Source organism: Panthera leo, chromosome C1 (assembly GCF_018350215.1).
Source record: "Panthera leo isolate Ple1 chromosome C1, P.leo_Ple1_pat1.1, whole genome shotgun sequence".
NCBI lineage: Eukaryota > Metazoa > Chordata > Mammalia > Carnivora > Felidae > Panthera > Panthera leo.
In genome coordinates, this window is record NC_056686.1 from 46179141 (window position 1) to 46205957 (window position 26817).

The following is a 26817-nucleotide window of genomic DNA, read 5'->3' on the forward strand; positions in this document are numbered from 1 at the left end:
ATTCACTTGTGTAATCCTCATTGCAACACTTCAAGATAGGCATCATTATCCCCATTTTATAGAAGAAGTTGAGGCTCAGAAAGATAAAGTAGCTAGAAGCACCTGGGTGGCTCAGTCAATTAAGCATCCGACTTCAGCTCAGGTCATGATCTCCTGGTCCACGGATTCAAGCCCAGCATCAGGCTCTGTGCTAACAGTGTGGAGCCTGGAGCCTGCTTCAGATTCTATGTCTTCCTCTCTTTCTGCCCCTCCCCTGCTAGCTCTTTCTCTCTCTCAAAAATAAGTGAACATTAAAAAAAAAGAAAGAAAGGTAAAGTAGCTAGCCTGAGATACACAAGTCGAAACTGTGTGAAATCTTAAAATCAAACTTACTATCATCTAATTCTAAAGCATGACCTCTTCCAGGAGTCTTCAGTGTAAAGAAGAGGGACCAAACATACCAAGAAGTTAGTCCTAAGAAGGTAAGTTGTCTGCAATCTGAGGAGCTAGAGGAACACCAGCCCGGGGACCCGTTCCTGGGTTCCAGCCCTGACTCTGCTCCTGAGCAACCAAGTGAAAGTCAGCAACTCCTTCCGATGAGAGCTCATCTGTGAGCAAGAGGTTCTGACTAGCCCCCAAATGCTAACTCCTAAAAACCTTTCATGTTCTTCGATTTCTAGAGAACTTTCTCATGTTTCAGTATATAGAGACTTCTAGAATATTGTGGCCTTTGTGTTTATTAAGATGAAAATTCACTTGCTTTTGGTAAGGAAAGGCATGAAAAGAGTTTAGTAAGAAAGAATTTTCTTAATTATGATGAGCACACAATATTTTACTTTTTTCTAAAATTTTTTTTAACGTTTATTCATTTTTGAGAGACAGAGTATGAGCAGGGAAGGGGCAGAGAGAGAGAGGGAGACACAGAATCTGAAGTACGCTCCAGGCTCTGAGCTGTCAGCACAGAGCCTGACGTGGGGCTCGAACTCACAAACTGTGAGATCATGACCTGAGCCGAAGTCGGATGTTCAACTGACTGAGCCACCCAGGCGCCCCGAGCACACAATATTTTAAATAACAAATAGAAATTCAGGTTAAAAACAGAACATACATTTTATGAATAGTTGTAGGCTGAGAATGAATACAAGTAGCCAAGTAGGGAAAAATCTGTCTTTTTAAGGAAGGATGAGACCTCTAAAAACCAGAAGGACCTTCTTGAGGTAGAAGTTCTTTGACTACAGGAACCAGCTGCAGTCAGTCTACTTTCCAGATATTTCTCTCTCCTCACAGAACACAGCACAGGCAGGGTTCACAGCTGGAGCTGGATAAATACTTGTGGACAAAAAACCTAATTAATTAATTACTGCTTCATCTAGGTTTCAGACTTGGTCGAGCAAATATAATTTCACATCCGTTTGGTGCCTGAAGAAACAGAAGCTGGAAAAGTGGAAGTGCCCTGAGGTAGTGGAAGGACCTAGAGCGGCAGGCCTGAGGTACAAGCCCAGGCCCAGTGTCCTGACAGACTGCGGGCAGCTTTGCCACAGGACAAGAGCAGCAGGCAGAGGCGATGAAACAGCAGCTCTGCACTACAGGCTTGATCAAGAGAATTTTTTAAAAAATTAAGTCCTCGGGGTGCCTGGGTGGCTCAGTCGGTTGAGCGTCTGACTTCGGCTCAGGTCACAATCTCGCGGTCTGTGAGTTCAAGCCCCGCATCAGGCTCTGTGCTGACAGCTCAGAGCCTGGAACCTGTTTCAGATTCTGTGTCTCCCTCTCTCTCTGCCCCTCCCCCACTCATACCCTGTGTTTCTCTCTCTCTCAAAAATAAATAAAACATTAAAAAAAAATTAAGTCCTAAGGATCCAATCAGATGATGGATATGATAGCACTTTATAAGCTCCTAATTGGTAAGCCAGGGTTAACAAGATATTTTCTGGAGGTAACTGCGTAGTTGAGGGATTAGACCCTGAGTATGGCATCACTGAAACCATTCCTTAACCAGAATTTTCTAAGAAACCTCCTGAGAGTTCACACTTAGGCATACAGCCATTGTTCAAACTCAGCTTGATGTGGCTCCAAAGCTAAGGTATCTGCCATAGGACAACCAACTTCTCCTAGACTCCTCAGGGCTTTGATTGCTGTGGCCAAATCTTTTGAGGAGGAAATAAGGTAGCATTTTGTTGTTGTTGTTTTGTTAACTAATGGTCCTTGGATTTAATTCTCATATAAATATAAGGAAAGTGAATAAGTTTATTTCCACATGTTTCTAGAGGATCAGAAGACAGTGCTGAACTGTGATCTCAGAAGAAAGAGGGCAGAAAAGCTAACACTGACCAGGCAGCTGCTATGTTGCAGATCCCTAGCTGGACCTTAACCCATGATTATCTCCCTCCCCCTTCAGATGACATGTATTACACACACACACACACACACACACACACACACACGCACACACACACACTCTTAAAAACAGGGTTCAGGGGCGCCTGGGTGGCTCGGTCGGTTAAGCGTCCGACTTCGCTCAGGTCATGATCTCACGGTCCGTGAGTTGGAGCCCCGCGTCCGGCTCTGTGCTGACCGCTCAGAGCCTGGAGCCTGTTTCAGATTCTGTGTCTCCCTCTCTCTCTGCCCCTCCCCTGTTCATGCTCTGTCTCTCTCTGTCTCAAAAATAAACAAATGTTAAAAAAATTAAAAAAAAAACAGGGTTCAAAGAGGCTAAATAACGGATCTCTGGTTACGCAGTAGAGAAGGAAAAGAGTCAGAATTTAAAACCAGGTCAGGCTCCAAAGTTAGTGCTCTCCCTACCACACTAAGCTACCAGACAGCGCCTACTGAAAAACTCTAGGCAATGCCCCCAGAAACGTCTTCATGTGCTCATCCTGGGACATATACCTTTACCACAGTCTTCTCCTGGGTGGCCTAATGCTGGGTTTACCCGTAACAAGAAGTGTGTCAACCGTTCTCCCCTTCGATGGCAGGTAACGAACCTGAAAATATACATTCTCGTCCTTCATCAAATTCCACTCCTGGAATAGGCACCGTTTGACAAGCTGTATGTGTAGTGACACAATCCAATAAAAATGAAATGAAGAAAACAACTTCATTTCTTACTACTTTCAAGCTTTCCCTTATTTGAATTGTGAATACTCCAGTTACATCTCATAAATGGCCTGTGTAGAAATGCATTTTATGGTGAAATGTGCCCCTTTGTGACTTGTATTGGAAACTATCTGACTTCATTTCAACAGCCTGGGTTAAAGAACCAGGGTGGTAGGTTTGTGAGAAATTCTAAAGGGCCTCTTAACTTTCTTTATGCCACTCTCCCTCATGATAGATAACCCACATGGTCAGGTATTCTTTTTTAGGAAATAAAATATCTGCCCCAGGAACCATCTAAATCTTGCCAAAGGGGGAAAACTCTTCTAGCCTGTAATATCATGTAATAATCTGAGTAATGTCAAATAACACACAAAAAAATAATGTCAAATAACAAAGCAGGATACAAAATTGTATGAATAGTATGATCTCAAACACATATCCTGAAAAGGCAGTCCAGAAGGAATTAATTTAGAATGAGAACAGCAGTTATTTTTGATTAATGGTAATATTCATGCTTACTTTGTTTCTTTTAATTTTCAGTAATAAGCATATGCAGCTTTTAAAAAGTCAAATGAAATTACTAAAAAAAAAAGAAAAACATACATTTTTCCAGAAAGAGGCTTAAATATTACTCAGTTTCCTTAGCAACAAAAATCATTGTATGAAATTATAAACTTTAAAATACCAGCCCAAAGATTGTTCAAGAAAAGAAAGTTATATGCCAATCATGCTGATGAAGAGAGATATCAAAGTCCTAAGTTAAATATCAACAAATCAAATCCATATACAGAAAATAATACATCATGAACGAATAGTATTTACCTCAAAAATGAAGATTAGAAAAATCCAACAGTAAAATCTACCACAATATAAATTATGAGGAAAAATATGTAAATCATTTAAATAAATTTAGAAAAAGCATATGATAAAATTCAACCTGCCAATTCAGGATTTATAAAAAAAAAATACTTCCTAGACAACGATACATGAATGAAAACTAATAATTTCTAATAAAAAATAGATTTTTTTATAATTTTTTATAATTTTATATTTTTATAAAATATAATTTTATATAAATTTTATATATTTATAAAATAAAATATATTTTATAAAAATATAGAAATTTTATAATTTCTAATAATTTCTAATAAAAAATAAAAAATAATTTCTAATAAAAAAAAACTAATAAATTCTAGTAAGAATTTAAGTATCAAACTTACATGAAACTTTAAAGCATTTCTATTAATTGAAGATCAAGTTAAGGATACCTACGATCACTAAATACTGTACTGACTGACCCAGCCAATGCAATAAGACAAGAAAAAGAATAATTACTTAAGGGTTAGAGAGGAAGATAGAAACCTACTTAAAAGGCTGTATGTTGCTTCCATGGAAAATCAAAGAGGAGTTGGAAGAATTAGTTAAAAAGTTTAGTAAACAGTATTATAATCAAGATTCAAGATCAATAAATAAACTGTTAATATTTCCTTTTCAAGTTCTACTTATTTTGATCCAGTCAGCAACATTTGCTTAATGGAATAGTGTTCGACAGTGGAAACTGAAGAAGACAAAATAAATTAATCCTGTTACAGACACATTCTCTCTCTTTTTTAAATGTATGTACGTGCTTTCATGGTGCCTTGACTCAAATAAGTATATCAAGAATGCATATTGTTCATCACTGTTACATAACTACAAACAATTGTAAAATCTTACTTCAGGACAAATCAGGTATGTACTTTTTAAGGTCCCCTTGTTCTAGAATGGGATTGGAGACAACAATATAATATAGACAATGAAGACGATGAATATGAAGAAGAGGAAAATGAGGGGGAGGGAGTAGAAATGGGAGATGAGAAATAGAGAAAAGAGGGAAATGGATAAAGATGACAGGGAAGAAAGGGGGCAAGAAGAAGTAAGGAGAGAAGGATAAAGGGGAAAGGGAAGGAACAAGAGAAAGGAAGAGGAAAAAAAAAGTAAAGGTGATTTTTTGATCCTGTAATACACCAAGTACTATACTAAGTATTTAATTCACCTTATTTCAACCATTCTTCATAGTAAGCCTGTGAAGTTTGTAATATTCTATCCTTATTATAGGAGAGAAAACAGAGGCTCAAAGAGATTAAGTAACATTGTAAGGTCATACAGTTAGGAAGTGGCACAGCTAGAATTTGAATCCAAGTCAGCCTGCCCAGACTCCATGGTATTGGCCACTCACTAGCAGATACTCCTTGCATATGTATCATGCTGATTTTAGAACCATGTAAGACATTAAGATGAGGAGGTTCTAAAAAGGTCACCTTCATGCTCCCATTCCAAATCTTCAACTGAGCCAATGTTCTGGAAACCCAAATCCTTTCCTTAGGATGCCCCTCGTTTTGCATGTTAAGATTAAGAATGAAAAGATATGCAGTAAGATACAATTCTCAATATATTAAGCATTCAAGAGCACAAGTTTCGTGGAAAGGTTAAATCTGAAGCAAAAATATAAGTGTCAGTTTTCACTGAAAAAGCTTTTGAATTCTAGTACGTATCATGGTCTGCAATATTCCCCCCACCCCCTTCCCGTGTAGCAGTTCTCCCAAGACCTGTTTTCTCACCCACTTGCTTTCCTCCTATTATTCTCAGCCCATGATGCATAAAGGTTGACATTAAGTTTTAGAAAATAAAATAGACTACTTCCAAAATATCTGTGTTTCAAGTAAACATCCAAAGCAAAATTTACAATCCTTCCTGAGGTTTTGGCTGTCCAGGAGCTGCACATGTATTACATTTATGTCCTGTGCTTCCTACAGAGTGTCAGACACGTGTCATCCCAAAACATGACCGGGCCGGCACAGCAGTGTCTCAAAACAAATCACTGCCTATACAAAGCAACTAAGTGCATCCCGGTTGGCAAGTCCGTATTGACAGATTTCAAGACCTGAAAGAGAACTCTATTAATCCTCTTCCATGCAGCTCAGAAAATGGGGGAGAGAAAGAGCTGAAACCACAGGGAACAGGCATGCACACGTGTACACACACACACACACACACACAGCATGAAGTTGCTTACACCTAATTTCAACCAGGAGACAAACACACTGAAAGGCATGGTCATAAAGCCATAGGGCCAAATTCCCCAGAAAACCTGAAAAGTGATAAAATTACTTTATGATCAACCTATGCGTGCCAGTCCTCATTAAAAGATACGTATGTGACTCCTCTGGGTCAAGCACTTTCTAAGTGTTGGAGTTAAAGGGTGAATGAGAGGTCCAGTTCTGAAGGACTATATAGTACAACTGAAAAAAACACAGGGCATTTTTAATAAAGTGAGATACTAACAAAGTGCTATTGCAGCAAAAACAAAATAAACCAACCCCATGTGGGGAGTAAGGTAAGTACTAACCTGAAGAATAAGAGGGAACCAGTCTAGGAAAAATTGGACAGCAACATAAGTATTTCAGGCTGGATTAATCATCCAGTGGTTCTCCAAGTCTGGTCTCTAAAGCAACAGCATCAATTGCTGTTGGGGAACTTGTTATAAATAAAGGCTTGGACCCTACCTTAAACCTATTGAACCAAAAGCTCTGGGGATGAGACCGAGCAATCTGTGTTTTAACGAGCCTCCCAGGTGATTCTGGTGCTGCTAGAATTTGAGAACTTTGCAACAGTGAACTACAGTAGACACAATGCTTGGAGGGTAAACACGGTTGGATAGGGGGCAGGGCGCTAGGCAGAGATGTTGCTGGAAGGATGGAGAGAAGGGATATCAAAAAGGTCTTTATATGTTATGAACATAATTTTGGGACTTTACCCAAGCAACAGGGGAAAGCCATTAAATATTATACTACAAGTACAGAAAACAGCAAATTAAGTTGGCAACCATTAAAAACCATATGCCATCATGAAGACAGTACTGTACATCATTCCAGAGACAAGGCACTGCACAGATCAACAGCCAGTTAGGAAGGAACAAATCAACCCTACCTTTCTTTCTGGAGTCTTTCTTGGCGCTGGTTTTCACAGCTACTTGAAGTTCTGTCTCAGTTGACATCCTACTAAATCCTTAGTCCACTTCACACAGATCCCGGGCCTCGGCCAGGCTCATGGAGGATTCCTCTCCAAGAGAATGACTCCTCCCTTCAGAAACAATGCCCCGAGCTGCACATTTCATTCACTCCTTCCGCGTGCTACAAATCAAGGAAGAGGACGTTTAGAATCATCACCCTTTTGAGGTTAAACAAAAATTAGTGGGAAGAGGGGAAATGAACAGTCAGATATACAAAAAGAGGAAAATCGTGGTCTCCCTGTGGAAACTGCACACACAATTTCATCAAGTCATTGGCGGGGTATGCAGCGAAGGGAATGAGAGGTCTATCTGAAAAACTGTCTCTCAAGCTAGATACCTAACTCAAAATAGATCTTTTAAAACTGGATTTTCAAGAAGGACAAAACCCAACTTCTAGTTTTCCATGTTTCTTGCTTTCAAGCACTAGATGCCACCCAGAAAATATAGCAAAGGCACATTTTCTGAGCAACCCCGGGGAGACATTTCCAACAATAGGGCACCCATCCATCAGCCAAGCTTGATCAGAGCCTTGGCAGCTAAAGCAGATCATAGGGAAGTGACCTGTGGTCTGTCCCTCACTGCCAGGCATCAGAGGGGACATGGAGTTGACATACAATTGGGCTCCAAGGGTAAGGTGACAAATGGGGCTGAGAAACTTTCCAGCAAGCCAATTTTTATGTCAGTTTTTTCCTGGGCTGTAAGAGCAGACAAGCATTTAATGTGAGGAGAAAAAGAAAAGAATCAGGCAGCCACACAGTCCCTTCATTCTTTCTTTAATAAATATGCATTGCACACTACTAGGTACTATTAAGTCCCGACACTGTGCTGGGAAGAGATAATAATGATAATAATGATAATACAACCACTTCAATTACAGCTAGTATTTACTATGCACTTACTATACACTATGCCCTTAGCTACTGCTTCACATACATTATCTCATTTGATTTCATTTAAATTGAATGAATGTATTTCCTGTGTCAAGTCAACAGTCTTTCCCAGTGACTATCTATCAGATAGCTATATGTGAGAGTTCAGTTGAAAATAAACATTTCACTAGTTATCCATTTTTAAAGAAAATTAAGATAAAGCTACTAGAAATGGATCTTTAAACCGTGCAGCCAATTCTTAGCTCATCCCACTTAGCTAGAATGCTTGAATCCAGAAAGGCTGACCCTGAATGCCAGTTTCCGTTCAAAAAGAGTAGTAAAATGAACCTCTTAATCATGACAACTAAAGATGGCTTAACTAGAAGATCTAATATAAAAGTCACATAAAATATGGTAGGGTTTATGTCCTCTAGATTCATCCATGTTGTTACAAATTGCAAGAAATGATTATGCTATGTGAAGTAAGTCAGAGAAATACAAATACCATACGATTTCACTGATATCTGGAATTCAACAAAATAAACGAAGGAGAGACAAACAAATACACTTTTATAGACAGAGAATAAACTCGGGGTTGCCAGAGGGGAGGGGGATGGCGGATGGGTAAAATCGGAAAAGAGGATTAAGAACACACTTCTCGTGATGAGCACTGAGTAATGCATAGAGATTGAATCATTATATTGTGCACCTGAAACTAATAGAACACTGTGTGTTAATTATACCTGGATGAAAAAAAAAAAACAACAATGAAATAAGTAAAATTAGAGTAAGGCTCGATAATGGGGAAATTCCCACCTCATCCAAAGATACTTGGTTTGTTTATTTGTTAACAACCTATCTACTTAAAAAAACAAAACAAAACAAAACAAAAAAAAAAACACTGGCCCTGACTGAAAGGAGACTGAGGTACAGGATACAAAGCCACAACCAAGGAAAATGGAAAACTGTCTTCCTAGAATGGGGTCCATAAAATCATACACAGAAAATGAGAACTTTTCCTGCTACCTTTGTGCCATCTATGTGGACCACACCACTAGCCCTCACGCCCTTTCTTACCTCTCTCCCGACAAAAGACAATGCTCCAAGGGAGCTGACAGAGCCACAAACCTTCATCACTCATGGACATAATTTGTTTTATTAATAATACTTATCATTTCACTGCAATGAATATCTACTAAGAACGTACCATGGGCCAAGTGCAAATGCTGGCTCATTCGTGTCACAAGACATCAACTGTGCAACCACACTGGCTAAGAGTACAGATTATTTCTGTCCTCAAAGATACTCAGAGGAGAAGAGATGTTAGTCACGTAAGGGACTGTAATACACACAACCAGAACTAAAACAAATACCAGGTGTACTGGAGAACAAAGGAGCAAGCATTCACCTTTTCTTGGAAGGTCAATGAGACCTCTCAGAGGAGGAGCCCTATACTGTGCTGTCTTGAAGAATAATTCTTATATCAAGTGGATAATAAGAGGAAGGACCAAGGGGCACTCAATAAATACATGTATAAAAAATAAATGAATGGTAGTTTCAGGCAAAAGGACCAGCTGTGCGAAGTCAAGGAGACTTGAAATCAACAGCCTAACTGACAAAAGGAGACATAAGTCTAGTAGGGAGGTGGCATACTTTCACATCTTCCCAATTTTTCCTTGTGCTGTTACTTTTCTAGGGACTCTTTCTTCTCGAGTCTGAGTTGACATTCTATTGACCCCTCAAGGTTCAGTTCAAAGAAGTATCTTAGGCAGAAAGGTTTTCCAATCTCTCGATTACAAAGAATCTCTCCCTACTTATATTATGATCTGCTTTTTGGCAAGCTGCATAGTTTCAGCCACTTACAATCAAGGTCATATTGAGGAAGTTACCAACCCTTCTTGGCCTCAGTTTCTATATGTGTACAATGGGGGTAACAGTATCAACTTCATGGAGTGGCTGCGGAAATTAAGTGTGAACACACACATCACATGTTTGGAAGAGGGTCTGCCACATCTCCTGGAAAACATGTAGTAAATGTGAGGTGCTAATAATTTCCTGTGTTAACTGCTCAAGGTCATTTGGGTGTATGTGACTACAAGTCCATCCTATTATCCTCCCTTGATAGAATAGGAAACTAAGGCAGGTTAAGTCTGCTCTGTAAAGACACTGCAGGACGAGATAGAATCTATCTCTTGTCCATCGTGCTTGTTTTGCACACAGTAGGTATCGAACACATGAATAATAAAAGGAGCTGAGACATATAGGATTTACACAATTCCAAGAGATATGTCCATCGTGCTTGTTTTGCACACAGTAGGTATCGAACACATAAATAATAAAAGGAGCTGAAATATATAGATTTTACACAATTCCAAGCATTCTTAAAAGGCTGTATATAAAACTGGTTAGGAACTGGGCCATTCTTTCCCCTTCAACTTTGTATAAAAAGCACAATATAGCACCTCTCCCTATTCTGTGGGAACTTCCAGCACCGCTTGTTCGACAAAACTGTGACTGTGTTCAAGTGTTATAAAGCATTACTTGTGGATTTCTGAAGTACATCCCGTTATCAACAATGAAAGGAAACCAACATCATTTCAAATAAAAAGTTAAATACGGAAGCTGCAGCATGGAGAGACCATACCATGGCCCAGACTCTGGCATCCCCTTTAATTTTCCAAAAGCCAGAGGTTTGGAATATGCTGTGAAGTAACTCCAAATTATTTAGGAAATTCATTTCTTTGTAATTAAGGAGATTAAAGTCCCCCAGGGCCAGAAACCACGTGACAACTCAAATCATTTTCCCCCAGTAAAAGCTGAGGGACCCTATCAGTTAAATTCAGGCTCGCCTAGAATTTTGAAATGCTTCAATAATGTTTCTTTGCTCCACACAATCTGCAGTAATTTAATATTCCTGAAGTGTGTCAGGTTTTTTATAATGAGCTCTTCAAATCTAAATGTGAATTATGTAACATTCCACTACAGACGTTCTGTCTAGTGAACTGCTTCTAAATGTAAAATTCCGTGTTCAGTGATCGGTGGGGGGGTGGGGTGGGTTGCAGTTTGGGGAGGCACGAAAACACCAAACCACAAAGCAGAGAAAACAGAAAGGCCTTTAAAAAACAAAAAACACAAAACACACACAATCAAGCACAAAGGTTTGAGCAGCTACAACAGAGCAACATAGTAAAACACCTCCTATAACACAAACTCGTGCTTTCTCTCCCCCCACCCACCCAGCTCATATGATCCTACAGTAGAATAGCTAACATTTATGAGGGCCCACTATTTGCCGGTACTATGCTATGAACTTCCTTTACTGAATCTTTCAACCACTTGAAGAGTTAGATATTATTTTTTGAAGTTTTTAATGTTTTATTTATTTTTTAGAGAGAGAGAGAGAGAGAGTAGGGGAAGGAGAGAGAGAGAGAGAGAGAGAGAGAGAGAGAGACAGAATCTGAAGCAGCCTCCAGGCTCTGAGCTGTCAGCACAGAGCCTGATGCAGGGCTCGAACTCACAAACCGTGAGATCGTGCCCTGAGCCAAAGTCGGACACTTACCTGAGCTACCCAGGTGCCCCAAGAGTTAGATATTATTATTAATTTTCATTTAACAAATAAAGAAAAGCAGAAGCCAGTTTAGTAGCTTGTCCATGGTCACATGGCTATTAAGGGGCACAGCACAGGGCAGGGTATAAACTACTCTTTTTCTCCCTTCATTCAGAATACTCCTAGATGCCCATCAGCTGGTGAGAGGATGTAACAAAATGTGGAATATCCATACAAAGGAGTATTAGTTCAGCCATTTAAAGGAATGAGGTACTGATACATACTACAACACAGATGAACCTTGAAAATATCATGCCAAGTAAAAGAAAACACAAAAGTTCACACTGTTTGATTCCATTTATATGAACTATGCAAAATAGATACATCCAGAGATGGAAAGCGGATCTGTGCTTGCCAAGCACTGAGGGAAGCAGGGAAAGAGAAGCACATGCTTCGTGGGCACAGGGTCTCCTTTGGGGGTGATAAGAAGGTTTTGGAACAAGATAGAGGTGGTGGCTGCACAACACCATAAATGTAATAAATACCACTGAATTGTACACATTAAAATGTTTAATTTTATTTTATGTGAATTTCCCCCAAATCAAACAAGACTAAAACAAAATAACCTCCAAGCCAGGTCCCACAACCAGATGGAAGCCTTTGTGATATGCTAAGAACACTGCAAATTTCAGTCTATAAGGATAACCCAGGGGCGCCTGCGTGGCTCAGTCAGTTAGGCGTCTGACTTTTGATCTCAGCTCAGGTCACGATCTCACAGTGCGTGATATCGAGCCCCGAGTCGGGCTCTACGCTGACACTGTGGAGACTGCTTGGGATTCTCGCTCTCTGCCCATTCCCCGCTTGCACCCTCTCTCTCTCAAAATAAATAAATAAACATTAAAAATAAAGATTAAAAAAAAAAAAAGGATATCCCGTAATTAAAACATAGATGAAGAGAGTCTTCCCAGAAGGCAGGTCTCTAGGTTCATGTGGCAGCAATCGCGGGGATTAAAAGCTGCCTGCCACTACCCGCACAGTGATTTTGTGACCTGGGCATTTTAATCAGCTTTATCCAAACTATAAAGCACCCAAAACAGGCCATTTATTAACAAGGTGCAAAAGTTTCCATTGGGACAGATGAGGAGCCTGTTTCCTCATCAGTAAAATGGAAAGACCATCACCAAGTATGTAACATGTGGAAGATCAATGAGCAGTCAGGGCAGTAGGTGGGAAGATCTGGGCAGTCAGGAAAAGAGACATAAATCTGCTTGTCTTCACATAAAGAAACACAGGACCAACAAGGCAGAGCACAGCGACATTGTTTTGTTATGTGGGGAAATCGGGGTGGTGACGAGGTGACTGGGTAGAAAGTTATGGCAGAGGGTGATACCTCTCAGAGTACAGCTTTCTGCATAATCTCCCCCATTTGGAAGCTATCGTTCTACATACCTGAAAAAATAAATGAACAGGCGTGAGAAGTAGGGGGAAGGCTACGACTGGACGTGGATTGAGACAAATTAATCCAACTGTATCTCACATGAACATCACAAACACAGTCGCTGAAGGGGTGAGAGAAAGAACTAATCCAAATAATTTATGAACACAGAATCTGACGGTTTACATTCAGTCTTGGGCAGGAGTGTAGCAGGAGGAGCTTCAAAAAAAAACCCCGAAGTAGCCTTTTTGTTGTTGTTGTTAGTGTTCTGGGCCAAGCAACTGCAAAACTATTTTAGATGTATTACAGGATTGGACAAAGGGAGAAAGGCTTAGATGTTCTTGGGAGCCAAGTTCTCGCTATAAAAGAGAAGACATTAAATTATGGAAAGGGGGAAGCCAGGAAAGAATACTGTAGGGATAGACTGGAAATTGGTGATTTCCAGCAAACTCATGATTTATAAAATATACATGCATCTGTATATGTACGTACGCATACATGCATTTATATAAATATATTTCCCAGCTCTGTCCACTGAACGGGCCTAGAAGCAAAGAGACCCAAGTGACAATGTGGTACGTAATACCTAGATGTTGGTTTACTACCATTCTCCAGTAAAAAGACCCAGGGATTCTTAGAGAAATGGGTGATGGCAGAGCTAGGGTAGGACAGGTGTAAGATGAGCCTGAAATATCTTGTTATTCTATCAAGTAAGGAAGGGCTCAAGAAAAACACAAACAATGGGTATATGTCACGAGGATACAGAAGCCATCTTGGAGGTGCGATCATCGGCCTAATCTGGAATAATTTTAACACCAATGTAATTTAAGGATGGTAATAAATAATACACCACTGGGAAAAAAAACACTCCATGAATCCATAGTGATAACAGATAAAAGGAAGAAGAAAAGCTGTCTTGCTTACAGAAGAACAGGTACTGCCTGGGATATACAGAGGGAGTGTGGAGCATAAAATCAGCATTTGGCAACCATCAGAATAAATCTTAGTTAGGCAAGAATCATCCATAAATGCTAAATCCAGGGAAACTTTTGATGAGAAAACATTTGCACGTCTTCAAGCATCTTCCCACCTACCGCTTATACTTGTGTGACTGATTATACAATGAGAAATTGAACAACACCTCAATTAGGTTATTAACATTAACATTAACAAACAGGGGCAGATGGAGATCATGTGATGCCCTCACTAGAATATATCACTACCATGTAGTATTCTTGCCAGGAATCCAGTCAGATCATGTATTTAAAAATGAAGGGGGGAGGAGACTGTATCCTTCAAAAATATACTGATAAAAGACAAAGAGAAGCTGGGGAAATACTTTATTTTATTTTATTTTATTTATTTATTTTGAGAGACAGAGAAACAGAGCACATGTGGGGAGGGACAGAAAGAAGGGAGACAGAATCCAAAGCTTGCTCCAGGCTCTGAGCTGTCAACAGACAGCCCGATGCGGGGCTCAAACTCACAAACCGTGAGATCATGACCTGAGCCAAAAGTCGGACGCTTAACCAACTGAGCCACCCAGGCGCCCCGGGAAATATTTTAAAAGAAACTAAACAGATACAACAACTAAATGTAACACCTGTATAGGATCCTGTACTAGAGCGAAAAGAAATATTACAAAAGGGATTACTAGATCAACAGACACGTTTGAATATAAATGACATATTAAGTAAAAATAGTATATCAATGTTATATTTACTCAATTTGATAATTTTCCTATGGTTATGTAAGGGAATATCTGAATTCTTAGGAAAAAGGGCTAAGATATGTGTACCTTGCCTTCAAATGATTCAGGAAAAAAATCACATACATGTATGTATGTACATATGAGCGTGTGTGTATGTGTATATCCATACACATAGAGAATACACAAATAATAAAACCAATGGGATAAAATATTAGCAGTAAGTGAATCTAAGTAAAGGGTATAGGACAGTTTTTACGTATTTTTTATACCTTTTCCTGTCATTTTGAGATTATTCCTAATTTAAAAAAATTCTAAAAAACCAGCTCAGACCCTGGCCCATAAAGGTATGCAACAAAGCCAGTTCTGGCCTCTCTTTTAAGTTCAAACGCACTCCAGCTCCCTAGATGGCATGCTTTCCAATTCCCAAGGCTAACTGAGGTTAAAATTAGTTTATGGCTGTCAGTTCTTATTACAGATTCCAACTTTACCCCGTATCTGCCTGACTTGGCGGAAGCCTCTGGAATGCAGTTGTTTTGAGCGGCTCTTTTTCTTCCTGAGCTCTGGACATCCTCTCTATACTATGCCTCTATGCCATTATGTGGCCACCAAGACTTTTCATCTACCTGCCCCCCAGGTCACTGCAAACTCCTTCATTATGCAGCCGAAGCTAGCCCTTCCCGAATCCTCTCCCTCTCCATCCGTGAGGCTATAGACTTAGCCTGTCAAACCTTTTTCTATTTTTCAAACATGTCAAGGGCTACCTGATCTGATCTAGCCCATTTGGAAAATGCCTAAAGTCTGCTCATTCTGCACGTTTGTTCTTTTCAGAGCCAATAAAATAGGAAAGAGTGAGGTTTTGCTGGAAGCCAAAGGCAGTATTTATTTGAAGCTGCTGGACGCATCAGAAGTACAAGTGCTCTAGGAGATTCAACAGAAACCTACTCAAGGAGACCACCTCTGTCACTACTGGAAAAGACCACCATCCCCACAGCACACACAGCTACCACCTGTTCTGACCACAGAGTTCAAGAAAAATAATACTCTGGCTTGAAACTCTGAAGGCCACAAAGTTCATGGATCGACAGCCCGACTGTTGACCCACCAGAGGCTGTTTTGCCCTAACGGTGTGTAAGAGAGGGGAGAAAAATCAGAGGTGGGGGACATCTCTTTATGTCTTCATTATGTTGTCTGGTGATTATGTTTACTCCGCATTGTGAAAAAATAGAAAAGGAAAGGAACCTCAACTTGCAGAAAGCATTCTAGGAAGTCATTCTAACAGAATACAAGTGAATAAATGAGGAAAACTGGAGTGACAGGAAACAAATAATTGGAAATAAAGGCGAGGGTGGAAACAAGGATAGGGCACCAAAAAAAAAAAAAAAAAAAAAAAAAAGCCGTATAGTTGTAGGAGAGAGGCTATAATGGTGCCTACAAGATTCCTGGAGGCCAAAGCAAAGAGGGAAATGTGATCAGTTATACGTTTCACAAGGTTGATGCTCAAATAAAGCCTGCCCCCCTCCCCCACTTTGAAGCAGAACTAGAGAATGAAAAAGACCCATAAGCTTTCATAAAAGCAACACTGCGTGGTGTCACGGACATTAGCATCAGCACTGTCTCTACAAAAACTCTAGCAGGGAATTTTCAATGTAAACTTTTAATTTACACTGAGAACACAATACTAAAGCATAATTTAGCAGTAACAGTTTTAAAGAGGGTGAAAACAATGTGACCCAAGTCATGTTAAATTCTCTATGAATAAAGCATGCTTTCTTTTTCTTTCTTTTTTTTTTTAATTGAAGAGAAAAATAAGTGGGATTTTGCTATACAGCTATCTGGTGGTTTGACTTTCTAAGGTAAAACCTGGAATTAAAAAGGAGCCTGGGTCACTCAGTCGGTTAAGCACCCAACTTCAGCTCAGGTCATGATCTCACAGTTTGTGGGTTTGAGCCCCACATCAGGCTCTGTACTAACAGTGTAGAGCCTGGAGCCTGCTTCAGACTCTGTGTCTCCCTCTCTCTCTGCTCCTCCCCCACTCGTGCTTATTCGCTCACACTCTCTCTCAAAAATAAGCATTAAAAGAAAATCTGCAATTAAAGAAAAACAATATAAACGGTTTATCAGTTTACTCATCTGTAAAATGGGATGATGCTGGATATCACTTAAAGAATTAGGTGAATGGGAATACATGAAAGCTAAGCAAAAGCTCTTTTGGGAAAATAAAGTGCTATGTTCCAGAAGGCAAACACTGTTATCATTCAGGTATTGGTCAACCTTCAGCAGGGGATAACAGGAGGCACAAAATGTGTTTCTTTAATCAAATTCAAAGCTAACAAATGTCAGAACCAGGTTTCATCAATATTAAAGGAATTTATGTGACAGCAACAAAGCATACTTACAAACATTTCATTTAACTAATGGATCACACAGTTTCATTAAGTATTTATTGCAGCATGAAAATTCATTACAATAAACTCTTAAGAGTATCAGAAAAAAACCAAATGTATAAACCTAAAATGATTCCATTAGTGTTTTTAATACTTGGGGCCCCATGTCTACCCAACATTCTAAAACTCCCACCTCTGATTCTACACAAAGGTTATCAGTAGGTAAAAAGAACCTAAAGCAGTCAGCTGTCCCAGGGGCTGGGCTAGAATCCCACCTGACTCTACCACTAACTGTCTATATAACCCTAGGCACTTAAGCTATTGACTATTCTGAGCCTCAATTTCTTCATCTGTAAAATGGGTATCCAGTAGACCCCATAGTGTTCAGGGAATATGCAGCCCAGAGAGTGCTCCAGAAAATCCACGGGAGTGAAAAAAGAAAACTGTACGATGTCTGCTCATAACTATTTCTATCTAAAATGGGGGAAACAGTCTATTACTTAAATATGCAGATTGTATGTACTTGCGTGTAAACCGATATGTAAGAATTTATACACTGGTACAGGGTGCAGGCTTCAAAAATTATTCACCGATGGGTGGTAATGACTGGCAGGTGACAGGGGGCCCCCAGTGGTTTAGCTGGGGTGGCGGGGGTGACTGACACAGTTCAGGTGTTTTCAAGATGATGCTAGCCCAGGAATCATGCCAGGAGTGGAGGCCAGTGACCCTGGAGGCAGGAAAGCAAGCTGGGAAAGCCTGCATCGATGGAGCTGGTACGTTTAAAAGCTTATGCCCTTCACGTTTCCTTCCCAAATATGTTGTAGGCAAATGAATCTTCAGAAAATGAAGTAAAGAAGCAAACATCTTCAGCACACAGCCATTAAATCAGTTTCTATAAATCAAATCAACTCAACACACACTTCCTAAGCACCTACTCTGTGCACTGCAGCCCCAGGGCTAAATGGGGGGGGGGGGGGGGCAGAGAAACACACCCTTCCGAGGGCAGGGCACCTTCATCATGGGCGTTTCAGCCAGGATGCTGTTCCTTACTTTAGCCCCACCAGCCAAATGGGGAGGGGGACCACACTGTTTCTTCGCTCTTCACAAACTGAATGCTCTCCACTATCATCCCCGTCCCCTCCACTGTGTGTTTGAGTAACATGGAACTATTGCTATTCCCTGGGGTCCTGCAGGAAGAAAAGACAAGTTTTTAATGAGGCCCTCCCAGCCGAGGGGATCTTAAATAAACAAATGCCGCTTCACCTGCTGATTTACCTGAAATATACACTGCCATTGTTTACTCTCTTTTACACAAGCTGCATTTCATTACCTTCAAAGTTGACAGTGGGAAAGACAGCGACACTGGCCAACATCTGTAAGTGGCAACCCGAACGAGCATGCACCAGGTCCCCAAACTGCCTGGCCTGGAGGGTGGTCCTGGGCAGGGCTCACCCAGAAGCTGTGCGCAGTCTGCCGACAGTCAGGATCAAAATGGCTGTTGGTCGGCTCCTCCTGGGACAGCCCTGCCCGTTGGCTGCCAACAGGTGCCCCCTCCTCCCTGCCCAGAGAGCTGAGAGATGGGTGGCACGCTTTCTCCCTTCCCCGACATCCGATTTTAATTCTCCTCTCTCTCTCTCTAACACCTCATTTTTACCACCCTTCTTTTCAATAAAGGGCCCATCATCTTCCTTTGCTTCACTAATGATTTGCTAGTTCAATCTCAATTACCGTAAAATGGGATACACGGATGGCTCAAATTTTCTCCACAAAAGGATCTGCACTTGACTGGAAGCAACCCAATTTCCACAATTATCTCCCTCACAAAAAGCACACACAACAGTGATAACCGTGGGGCTCTGTTTTCCTGAAGCCATAAATAGGAATGGATGTTCTGACAAAGGAGCTCTTTTTTGTTTGTTTCTTGATTTGTGAATGTATTTATTTGAACCTTCTCACAGAAACATAAAAATTCAATCACACTTGGCAAATACTGAGCAAATCACCGACATGGAAAGCTGTTTCCTCTCTGTGCAATTTCCTCCTTACTGTTAAACCCAGTCAACTCCTTGAATCTCAGTTCAAACTCCCTTCCAACGGGTAAGGCTTCCCTGACCACGTGCACCCTTCCCCGTGCACACCAACCTGTAGTGATGACAGAGGCTATAGAGCAGAGGCTCCCAAACTTGGCCGCAAAATGGGATCACCTGAACAGCTGCAAAGACTATGGATGCTTGTCTCCCATCCTGGGATTCTCATGCAATTGGCCTGAGGTGCAACCTGCTCACTGGGAGGCTTAAAATCTCCCCAGATGGCCTGAATATGCAGCAAATTCTGGGAAGCACAAGCGTCTTCAGGGCCAAGAAGGATCCACTCCCTAGTCTCTGCATTTGGGCCCAGTACTGACCCCCTGAGTTTGAATGCATTCACTGCAAAATGAGACGACTCTGAGAAGACATGCCTGACACAGTGAGTATACTACATGACATAATCCACATAAAATGCTTATCACATGATGGTAAGTGTTCTTGGTAGGTGGGGAAAATGCCCCGCCCAAATTTGCACATGCCCTAATCATGAGAATATGAGTTAGGTGATTTAGACAGTAAGAACTTAGGCTTTTGAACAGATGAGGTTTTGATAAGATTTGAGGTTTTGAACTGAGGAGACCCTGAAAACACCCTGTGCATAGTCTGCATTTGGACTGGATGCGAACCTTTGGGGACCAGAGGGTGGACTGTGATAGAATCACGGGCCCCACAGATGTTCACTCTCTAACCCAAATCCTAGCCGAATGCACCAGGAGTTGATTCCTCACCCAAGGACAATTCACTGGCTGACTAAGCAGGCACACTTGGCCTGGCACAAAGAATTAGATCCAGACCAGGCACGTGAGAAGACATACATACTCTCTCTCTCTCTCTCTCTCTCTCTCAACAATCTGAACTCATTAGTACAGATTCTGTCCAGCGTTAATGGGAGTAGGAAAGAAAAGACACATGGGGGCAAGCCAAGAGACAGAAAGGGACTGACTGAGCCAAATCATGAGTGAACAGAAGTACAGATTAAGAGAAGCCACCGAGTAGAAAACACATATATAATTAAGAGAGGGAAAGGGATCATTTTCAGTAGTAGCAGTAACTGAGGGTACCCAAAGGCAGGGAGTGAACCAAGCCCTATGCAACGGAAACAAGCTAACCTGGTCCTGAGAGATATCCAGGCTCGTTCCTGTTTGAAATCATATTCCAGTCTCTGGGAGGCCAGGCTGTGTGTCGATTTTGAGGCTGCAAAGAGATTCCTCCCTGCCTCACTGCAGAGCATGGCCGCACAGCGCCACAGCTCTCCTCACTAGGAGAGGCTGAAGTATGCTCACCTACACCTCTCATCTGAACCCTGGAATACATCACTATTCAGACTGGGGAGCTGGCCAAGACACAGAAACATGGGCATCATGCTCTCACAGACTGGCCTTGGGCTTTCAATCATGGCTCCACGAAGTCCCAGATGTGTGAGCCTTGGCAAATCCCTTGAAGTTTCTGAGCCCCAAATGCTATCTCTGTAAAGCTGAGAAATTGGTACCTTACCCCTAACAGTTGCTGAGGAGAAGAAATAAGCTAATGTAAGCAAATTGACTGATACTACAGGAGGTATTCATTACATATTGTTCACCATCCCCTCCCTCATTTTCATTTGCATTTAATTCTTTGGAAGGAGAAGGGAAATTTTTCTGATATTTCCTATCGTCTACACCTATTAGTTTTCCAATACATGCCTGTCAAAATGAATCAGGAAACAATTACCTAAAACTATTTCTGCCAGGATATGAAATCCGGCATGTTAACTTAACCTGACCTGCAGTCTCCAGTCCAGCACCCCTCCCCAGACTCACAGCTTGGTTCCTCTTCCTCACGTGAACCAAGGGCTACAGCCACACCAGGTGGGTCAGCCCCAGGGCACACCTCGGTCATCCAATGTCACACCTCACCGACTCTCAGTCCATACTTTGAGGTCCCATCAGGCTCAAAACAGGACTATTCCAGAAGAGTTAGCGAAGGGATTATTTACACAAAGGAAGCTGTGTTCAAGGGAAGCCCCCAAAGGACAGTGCAGTAGCACAGGGACAGAAGAGCAGAACTGTTCCCTCTCCTGGGCATGAAGGGGTGAAAGACGGGAGAGGTGACTGGAACCAGAAGGGAAGGTAGAAAAAGTTGTCTTGAAAGGATCAGTGACCTTCAATCTAGAATACAGCAGGCCCGAGGCAACTCAGCCAGAAGAATGCCAAAAAGTGGATCAAAACATAAAGACTTCCCACCCCTCAGCCTACTGCTGGAACTCAGCACTGGCTACCCTGAGAAGACGCCAGGGAGCCAGGAAGCCTGTGGATGCAGTCCACACAGTTAGCCTTCCAGAGAGAGGGGAGGAAGGCACAGAACAGCAGAGAGGGCCCCTGGAAAGGGAAGCAGAAGACAGCCAGCTCAAGGTCTAAGGGGAGTCCCTCCTCCATGAAAGATGTTCTGCCATAGTCCATATTCTCCAAAATTCCTTCTTGTCTCTTTGTGACGGCATAAAATGGGAAGGGAGAAACGGGAAAGGAGAACAGAACTGCATTCGTGAGAACCGATGACAGCCGTGGTCTGTGCTAAGTGTCGTACCTTCCTCATCTCATTAATCTGTTCTAGGGTAGATTTGGATCTAGAACCCAAATGCACCAGCCTCCAAACAACACAACGTTTCCATAAAACCATACTGCCTTGTGTAAATCATCATTTTATCTAGCTGTGTCTTGTCCCTTTATGAGCATGAAGGCTACCAAAGGGCATAGATAGTCTTCCATTTCTCTTGCATATTTCCTCTTGCCCTGGGTATACTGATGAGATGCAAAAAAGTCCCACAAAAATAAATCACAGAATAAATAAAATCACAGAATCTTTAAAATCCCCACAAAATTCTCCTCAGTTTAAAAATAACCTGTTTTGCCATATATTCAGAAGCTTCTTTTCCCTCTTTAAACAGACCCTTTTTTTTTTTTTTTAACACACATCTCATATTGGGATTCACAACTCATCACTCCCACAAGAAATACCCCCAGGCTCCTTGTCTATTCAGGCAAGCACTTGGTAAATTTGGAAAACAGTTTAGATTAATTTCTGCCTGCCAAGTATGAGGATTCTGGGTAGCCTTCTCTTATGCAAAGTTTTAAAAGCAACATTATGCTTAATGAAAACAATAAAATGATTAATAATATAACCGTGGCAGCTCTGTATATCTGACATCATATGTGTGTAATATTACCTGGTGAGTATTTCTAAAAGCCCCCAAGTGCCTTCCTGACGTTTTATCATTAACTTCTTTTGCCTTCTCTTCAGGGTAGCAAAGGTGAGCCAGTGTGAGCTCCATGCGGAGGTGGAAGCCTGAGGCCCAAACAACTGGCTTCGTCCACACTACACTCACTTCCCATTTTCATTTAACGGGAAGACAAGATGCCTTATCAGAACACAGCAGCGGTGAAAGGAAAGGGTCTCCAGCTTTTCTTAGGAGCGTGCCCTTGGGTCTCCACTTGATGCATTCATTTGACATTTCCTTTCCCATGAGTGTCACAGTTGGACAAGTACTTTCCTTTGCACACACTCATCTCATCTTCATGACAACTCAGGAAGGTACGTCTTGCTGTCCCTATTTTACTATGGCTGGACAAGGAGAGGAGATGGACCATAGGCTTCCCAGAGAGGAAGTGTTGAAAATCAGATGGAATCCATGTCTTCTGATTTCTAAGATCTTTTTTTGTATCTTGCAAATACCTGACTCCTGGGTGTATATTATGCTTCCTTATAGATGATCAGCTCTAGGGTTAAAATTAATACCATGGGGAGGGGAGTGGAGGTGAGGGTGGGGTGATAGTGAGAGGGCAGGATCTGTTGCTAGTATGTTAGCTAGTCCCAACTCTCCCCTCCGGGTCCCAGCTGGCAAGACCACACCTCTTACACTATTTGCTGATTCTAGGCCATACCTCCATCCCCAACTGCTGAATCTCGATACCTTTGCATCGCCACCTGGACCACGGACTGTTGGGCCACTGACCCCAATGTGAGGTCTTTTCCCAATAACGATGAGCTTCGGCCTTTGGTCATTCATATTTAGAGTCTAAATTAGGAGTACTGTTTAGGGATAAAAAGACCAAGACAATGATAACAGAATTAACACTCAATGGCTTCCAACAGCCAAACTGGTAAACGAAATACTCCTGATTTTTCATTGGGTTTAACTATAAAAAGTGAGCCAGTCATGATTAGGTTCTCATTAACTACTGGTTTCCAGAAGGCAGCCAGCTAGTCCTGTAGATAGTCATTCACTCAACACTTGTGATTCTCTAGGTATTACCAGCTAATATCCAACCAAAAAGGAAGGGATATATGATCAGAAGAAGCATGAAAAGATCTCTTCCCTCAGGAATTCCAGGAGGAAACACCCACAAAAAAGCACGGAGTTAAAAAAAAAATGGGGATATCAAATACTCCTTTGAAAAGTATCATGAAAGCTACAAATCCCTTCCCCAAGCTCAAGTCAAGAACTTAAGATGTAAGGTAGGGATTAAAAAAAAAATTCAAAGGTGAAATGTAAAACCAATATATTTTAAAAGCACAATTTAAAAGCCGTCAGTATGATGTGCAATGACTTTTCATCTTTTAACTTTTATCCCACCATTTTGTTGGCACATTGCCATGAAATCACAATAAAGTAAGTTGCTTCTAATAGGATTTTACAGCTAAAAAGTACTTTCACATCTGTGTGTCCATGTAAAATTCTCTTAATAACCTTGGAAAGTCACAGAATAGGAATCTTGATCGTCATTTTAAAGACTGAGAAACTATGACTCTACACAGGCAGGTATGTTCCGGAGAGCTCCAGTACCTGTAAGCGGCTGTGTCCAAGTTAAGTTTGAGGTCCTTAGGCATCCAGCCTCCAGTTTTAAAGCTGGACAAGATCTTGGATATCACCTCAACCCATGGCCTGGAGTCTGGATTTTGGTGATGAAGAAACAGGTCTTAGAGAGATTGAAAGGTTTGCCCAAAGTCACCCGGTTAGCAAATCACATGGAACGATTAGCCAGGTCACCAGATTCCTAGTCTATTTCTGCCACTATAAGCCAATGCATACACCATTCATAACATCATGGAAAGTGCTTCCATATGATTTCCTATTACTAGACAATTTCTAACATCATTCACTTTCGCAGGATTCCTGCTCCAAGAACAAGTTATTTTTGAAATTTCAAAAAGCACATAAGAAACCTTTAAAAGAATTAAAGAGCAGTGAGACTTCTGCACACACTGTAGAAGGAGCCCTCTGTTCAAAACATAATTTACCAAAGCTCAGCTTCACAGAGTGACATTCCAGAAAGCATTTTCCTAGAACCTGAGGCACAGGCGAGAAAGAGCTCGGAGAACCATCTCCTACCCAGGGGAAATAACCTCAGCATGCTAAAAGCAAACAAAACCTAACAACCTGAGCAAATTAATTTCTAATAAAGAGCTCTACTCAGAGATGAAAAAAAAAATTAAATTAAACGTTACATTACCCATGTGGTCATGTTACAAAGCTCAGCTCCTGGAGACAGCTGTCCTGGCTCTTGTAGAAGCTCAGAGCCACCCCACAAAGAAGAAAGGACAAAGTACGCGGCTGGGATCACAATTACAGAGTCGGCAACTGCCAGAGAAGAGGCTGGGCAAGGCATAATCACATGGGGAGAAGCAGTTACATGTTCAGCCATCAACATCACCAGGGCAAAGGGCATTCAAACACAGGCCCCCTCTCCTCCGAATGCATTTTTTTACTCATTCAATCAACACATCGTTTAATTTCCTGACTATAGGCTGTTTGCTATGCACTGTTCAGTTCTGGGGTTGCGGTGTTTGTCTTAGTGGAGAACGGCAGCCGGTAACAAAGGAAGAAGTCAAGTACACAGTATATCAGATGTCGGGAAATGTTATGAAGAGAAATACAGAAGGGGAGGGGAATGAGAAGTGCTGGAAGGAGGTACATTTTTTTAAATGAGTAGTCAAAGGAGTCCTCACTGAGATGATATTGCATCATAACTTAAGAAGGCAAAGGTGCGTGCCATACAGATCGCTGAGGGAAGAACATTTCAGGCAGGAACAGTAAGCCCCAAATCGCTGAGGCAGAAAGAAGTATTTCTGAAGAGCAGTGAGGTGGCTAGTATGGAAGAGAGGGAAGACGGAAGTTAAGGGTGAGGGCAAGAGCTGGAGGCCAGAGCCACAGCCTGGAAACACAACCACAGGGTCTTTGCTCTCAAGGAGACTACAATCTAGCAGTAGTTCTGACCATAAGGTTTGGTTTGTCAGAACTGGCTTCCTCAGTTACTAGTCATGCGATCCTGGGAAAATAAAACTTTGGTGAGACTCCATTTACTCATTTACAGAACCAGAACAATAATAATCTCATCTCGTCCATCCCACTAATCTTACTTCTGAATCATCCCTTAAGATGTTTTCAAAATGCTACAATCCCGTGTGTTGTCTCTCTTCCTCCACAGAACCACCACAGGGGTTTAATATTTTCATTATTTTCACATTACAGACAAAAAAAAACAGACACGGAGGGTGAAGGTCTTGCTCAAGAAAACACAGGCAGTGTTACAATAAGGATTTGAATGCAGGCCTTTGTGATTTTAAAAGCCACAACCCTGAGTTACTTGTGTTGTGGGTCCAGGAAATGCATGGCTAGAAGTGAAGTGTGGTAATGGGAAGGGCCACACGGCCATGTCATGGCTGTGGCTGCCCTGGAGACAGTGTGTTCTGTGGCACAGTGGAACCAAGTGTTCTCTCCCATCATGAGAGCTGGGCAGTCCACGTGGGGAGGCTCCCCAACCCAAGGGTACCAAGATTAAACCTGTCTGACTTCTCTTGGTGAGTCTGGGTTCCAGACGCATGATCATGCTGGGAAACTGAGGCAGCCATCTAGGTCATTGAATCTCCGAGACTTAGAGAGTCAAACTTCAAGGAAAAAAAAAAAGAGAAAGAGAGACAGAAAGACATCAAACTCTCTTGTAGCGATCTCAGAATGACGGCTTATTCCTTCTCAAAAGGAAGACTTCCTGCCTTCAGCCCACCTGAAGGAGAGGAAAGTACATCAGTTACGCTGTTCAGCACATGTTTATGGCACTGGACCTTGTTCCCAATAAATTAAGATTCAGTTCAACTCATCACAAGGTCACATTTTCTGGTTGCTTTTCTCCCTGGAATGTCTCACATCATTTATTTCCAACAGGATCTATTATATCCAGGTCAAGATCACCAGCGGACGCCTCAACTCAAGCCGATTTAACTTGATACTGTGTCAGTATGCTGTATTTATACATCTTTCTCTTTCTTCTCAATTGACTTGAAACAATGGCAACAATAGCATGATGGTGATGACGAAGATAAAAATCACAGACCATGAGGTAAAGTTGGTCTCAAGCCTAATTACTGGCTCTAAACGTACTGCTTCTTAACTTGTCTGAGCCTAACTTTCTCCTCTCCAAAATGCAATATGAAAATTTGCCTTGTTGTATTATCATACAGGAAAAAAAGTATATAAAGGTACATGATAGTTTCTCAGTAACTGAGAGCTATTATTCTCCATTAACATGAAAGCCAATAAGATTTACATGGCATTTTTCCATCCATGATTTCATTTGATCCCCACAACAAACCCCCAGCCCTTAACTTGGGGTCTTCCACTTGGTAGGTTG

At 41.4% G+C, this 26817-nt stretch overlaps 1 protein-coding gene across 9 annotated transcripts in view; it reads right to left on the reverse strand.

The window, feature by feature from the left end:
- The window catches only part of DAB1 (DAB adaptor protein 1), a 406242-nt gene that overhangs the window by 272554 nt on the left and 106871 nt on the right, over positions 1-26817 (reverse strand). For all 9 annotated transcript variants that reach the window (XM_042951826.1, XM_042951825.1, XM_042951821.1 and 6 more), the window contains exon 2: positions 7042-7244. In XM_042951826.1, the coding sequence (XP_042807760.1) occupies positions 7042-7108 (67 nt within the window). In that variant the 5' untranslated portion in view covers positions 7109-7244. The remainder of the gene's footprint in view (positions 1-7041; positions 7245-26817) is intronic.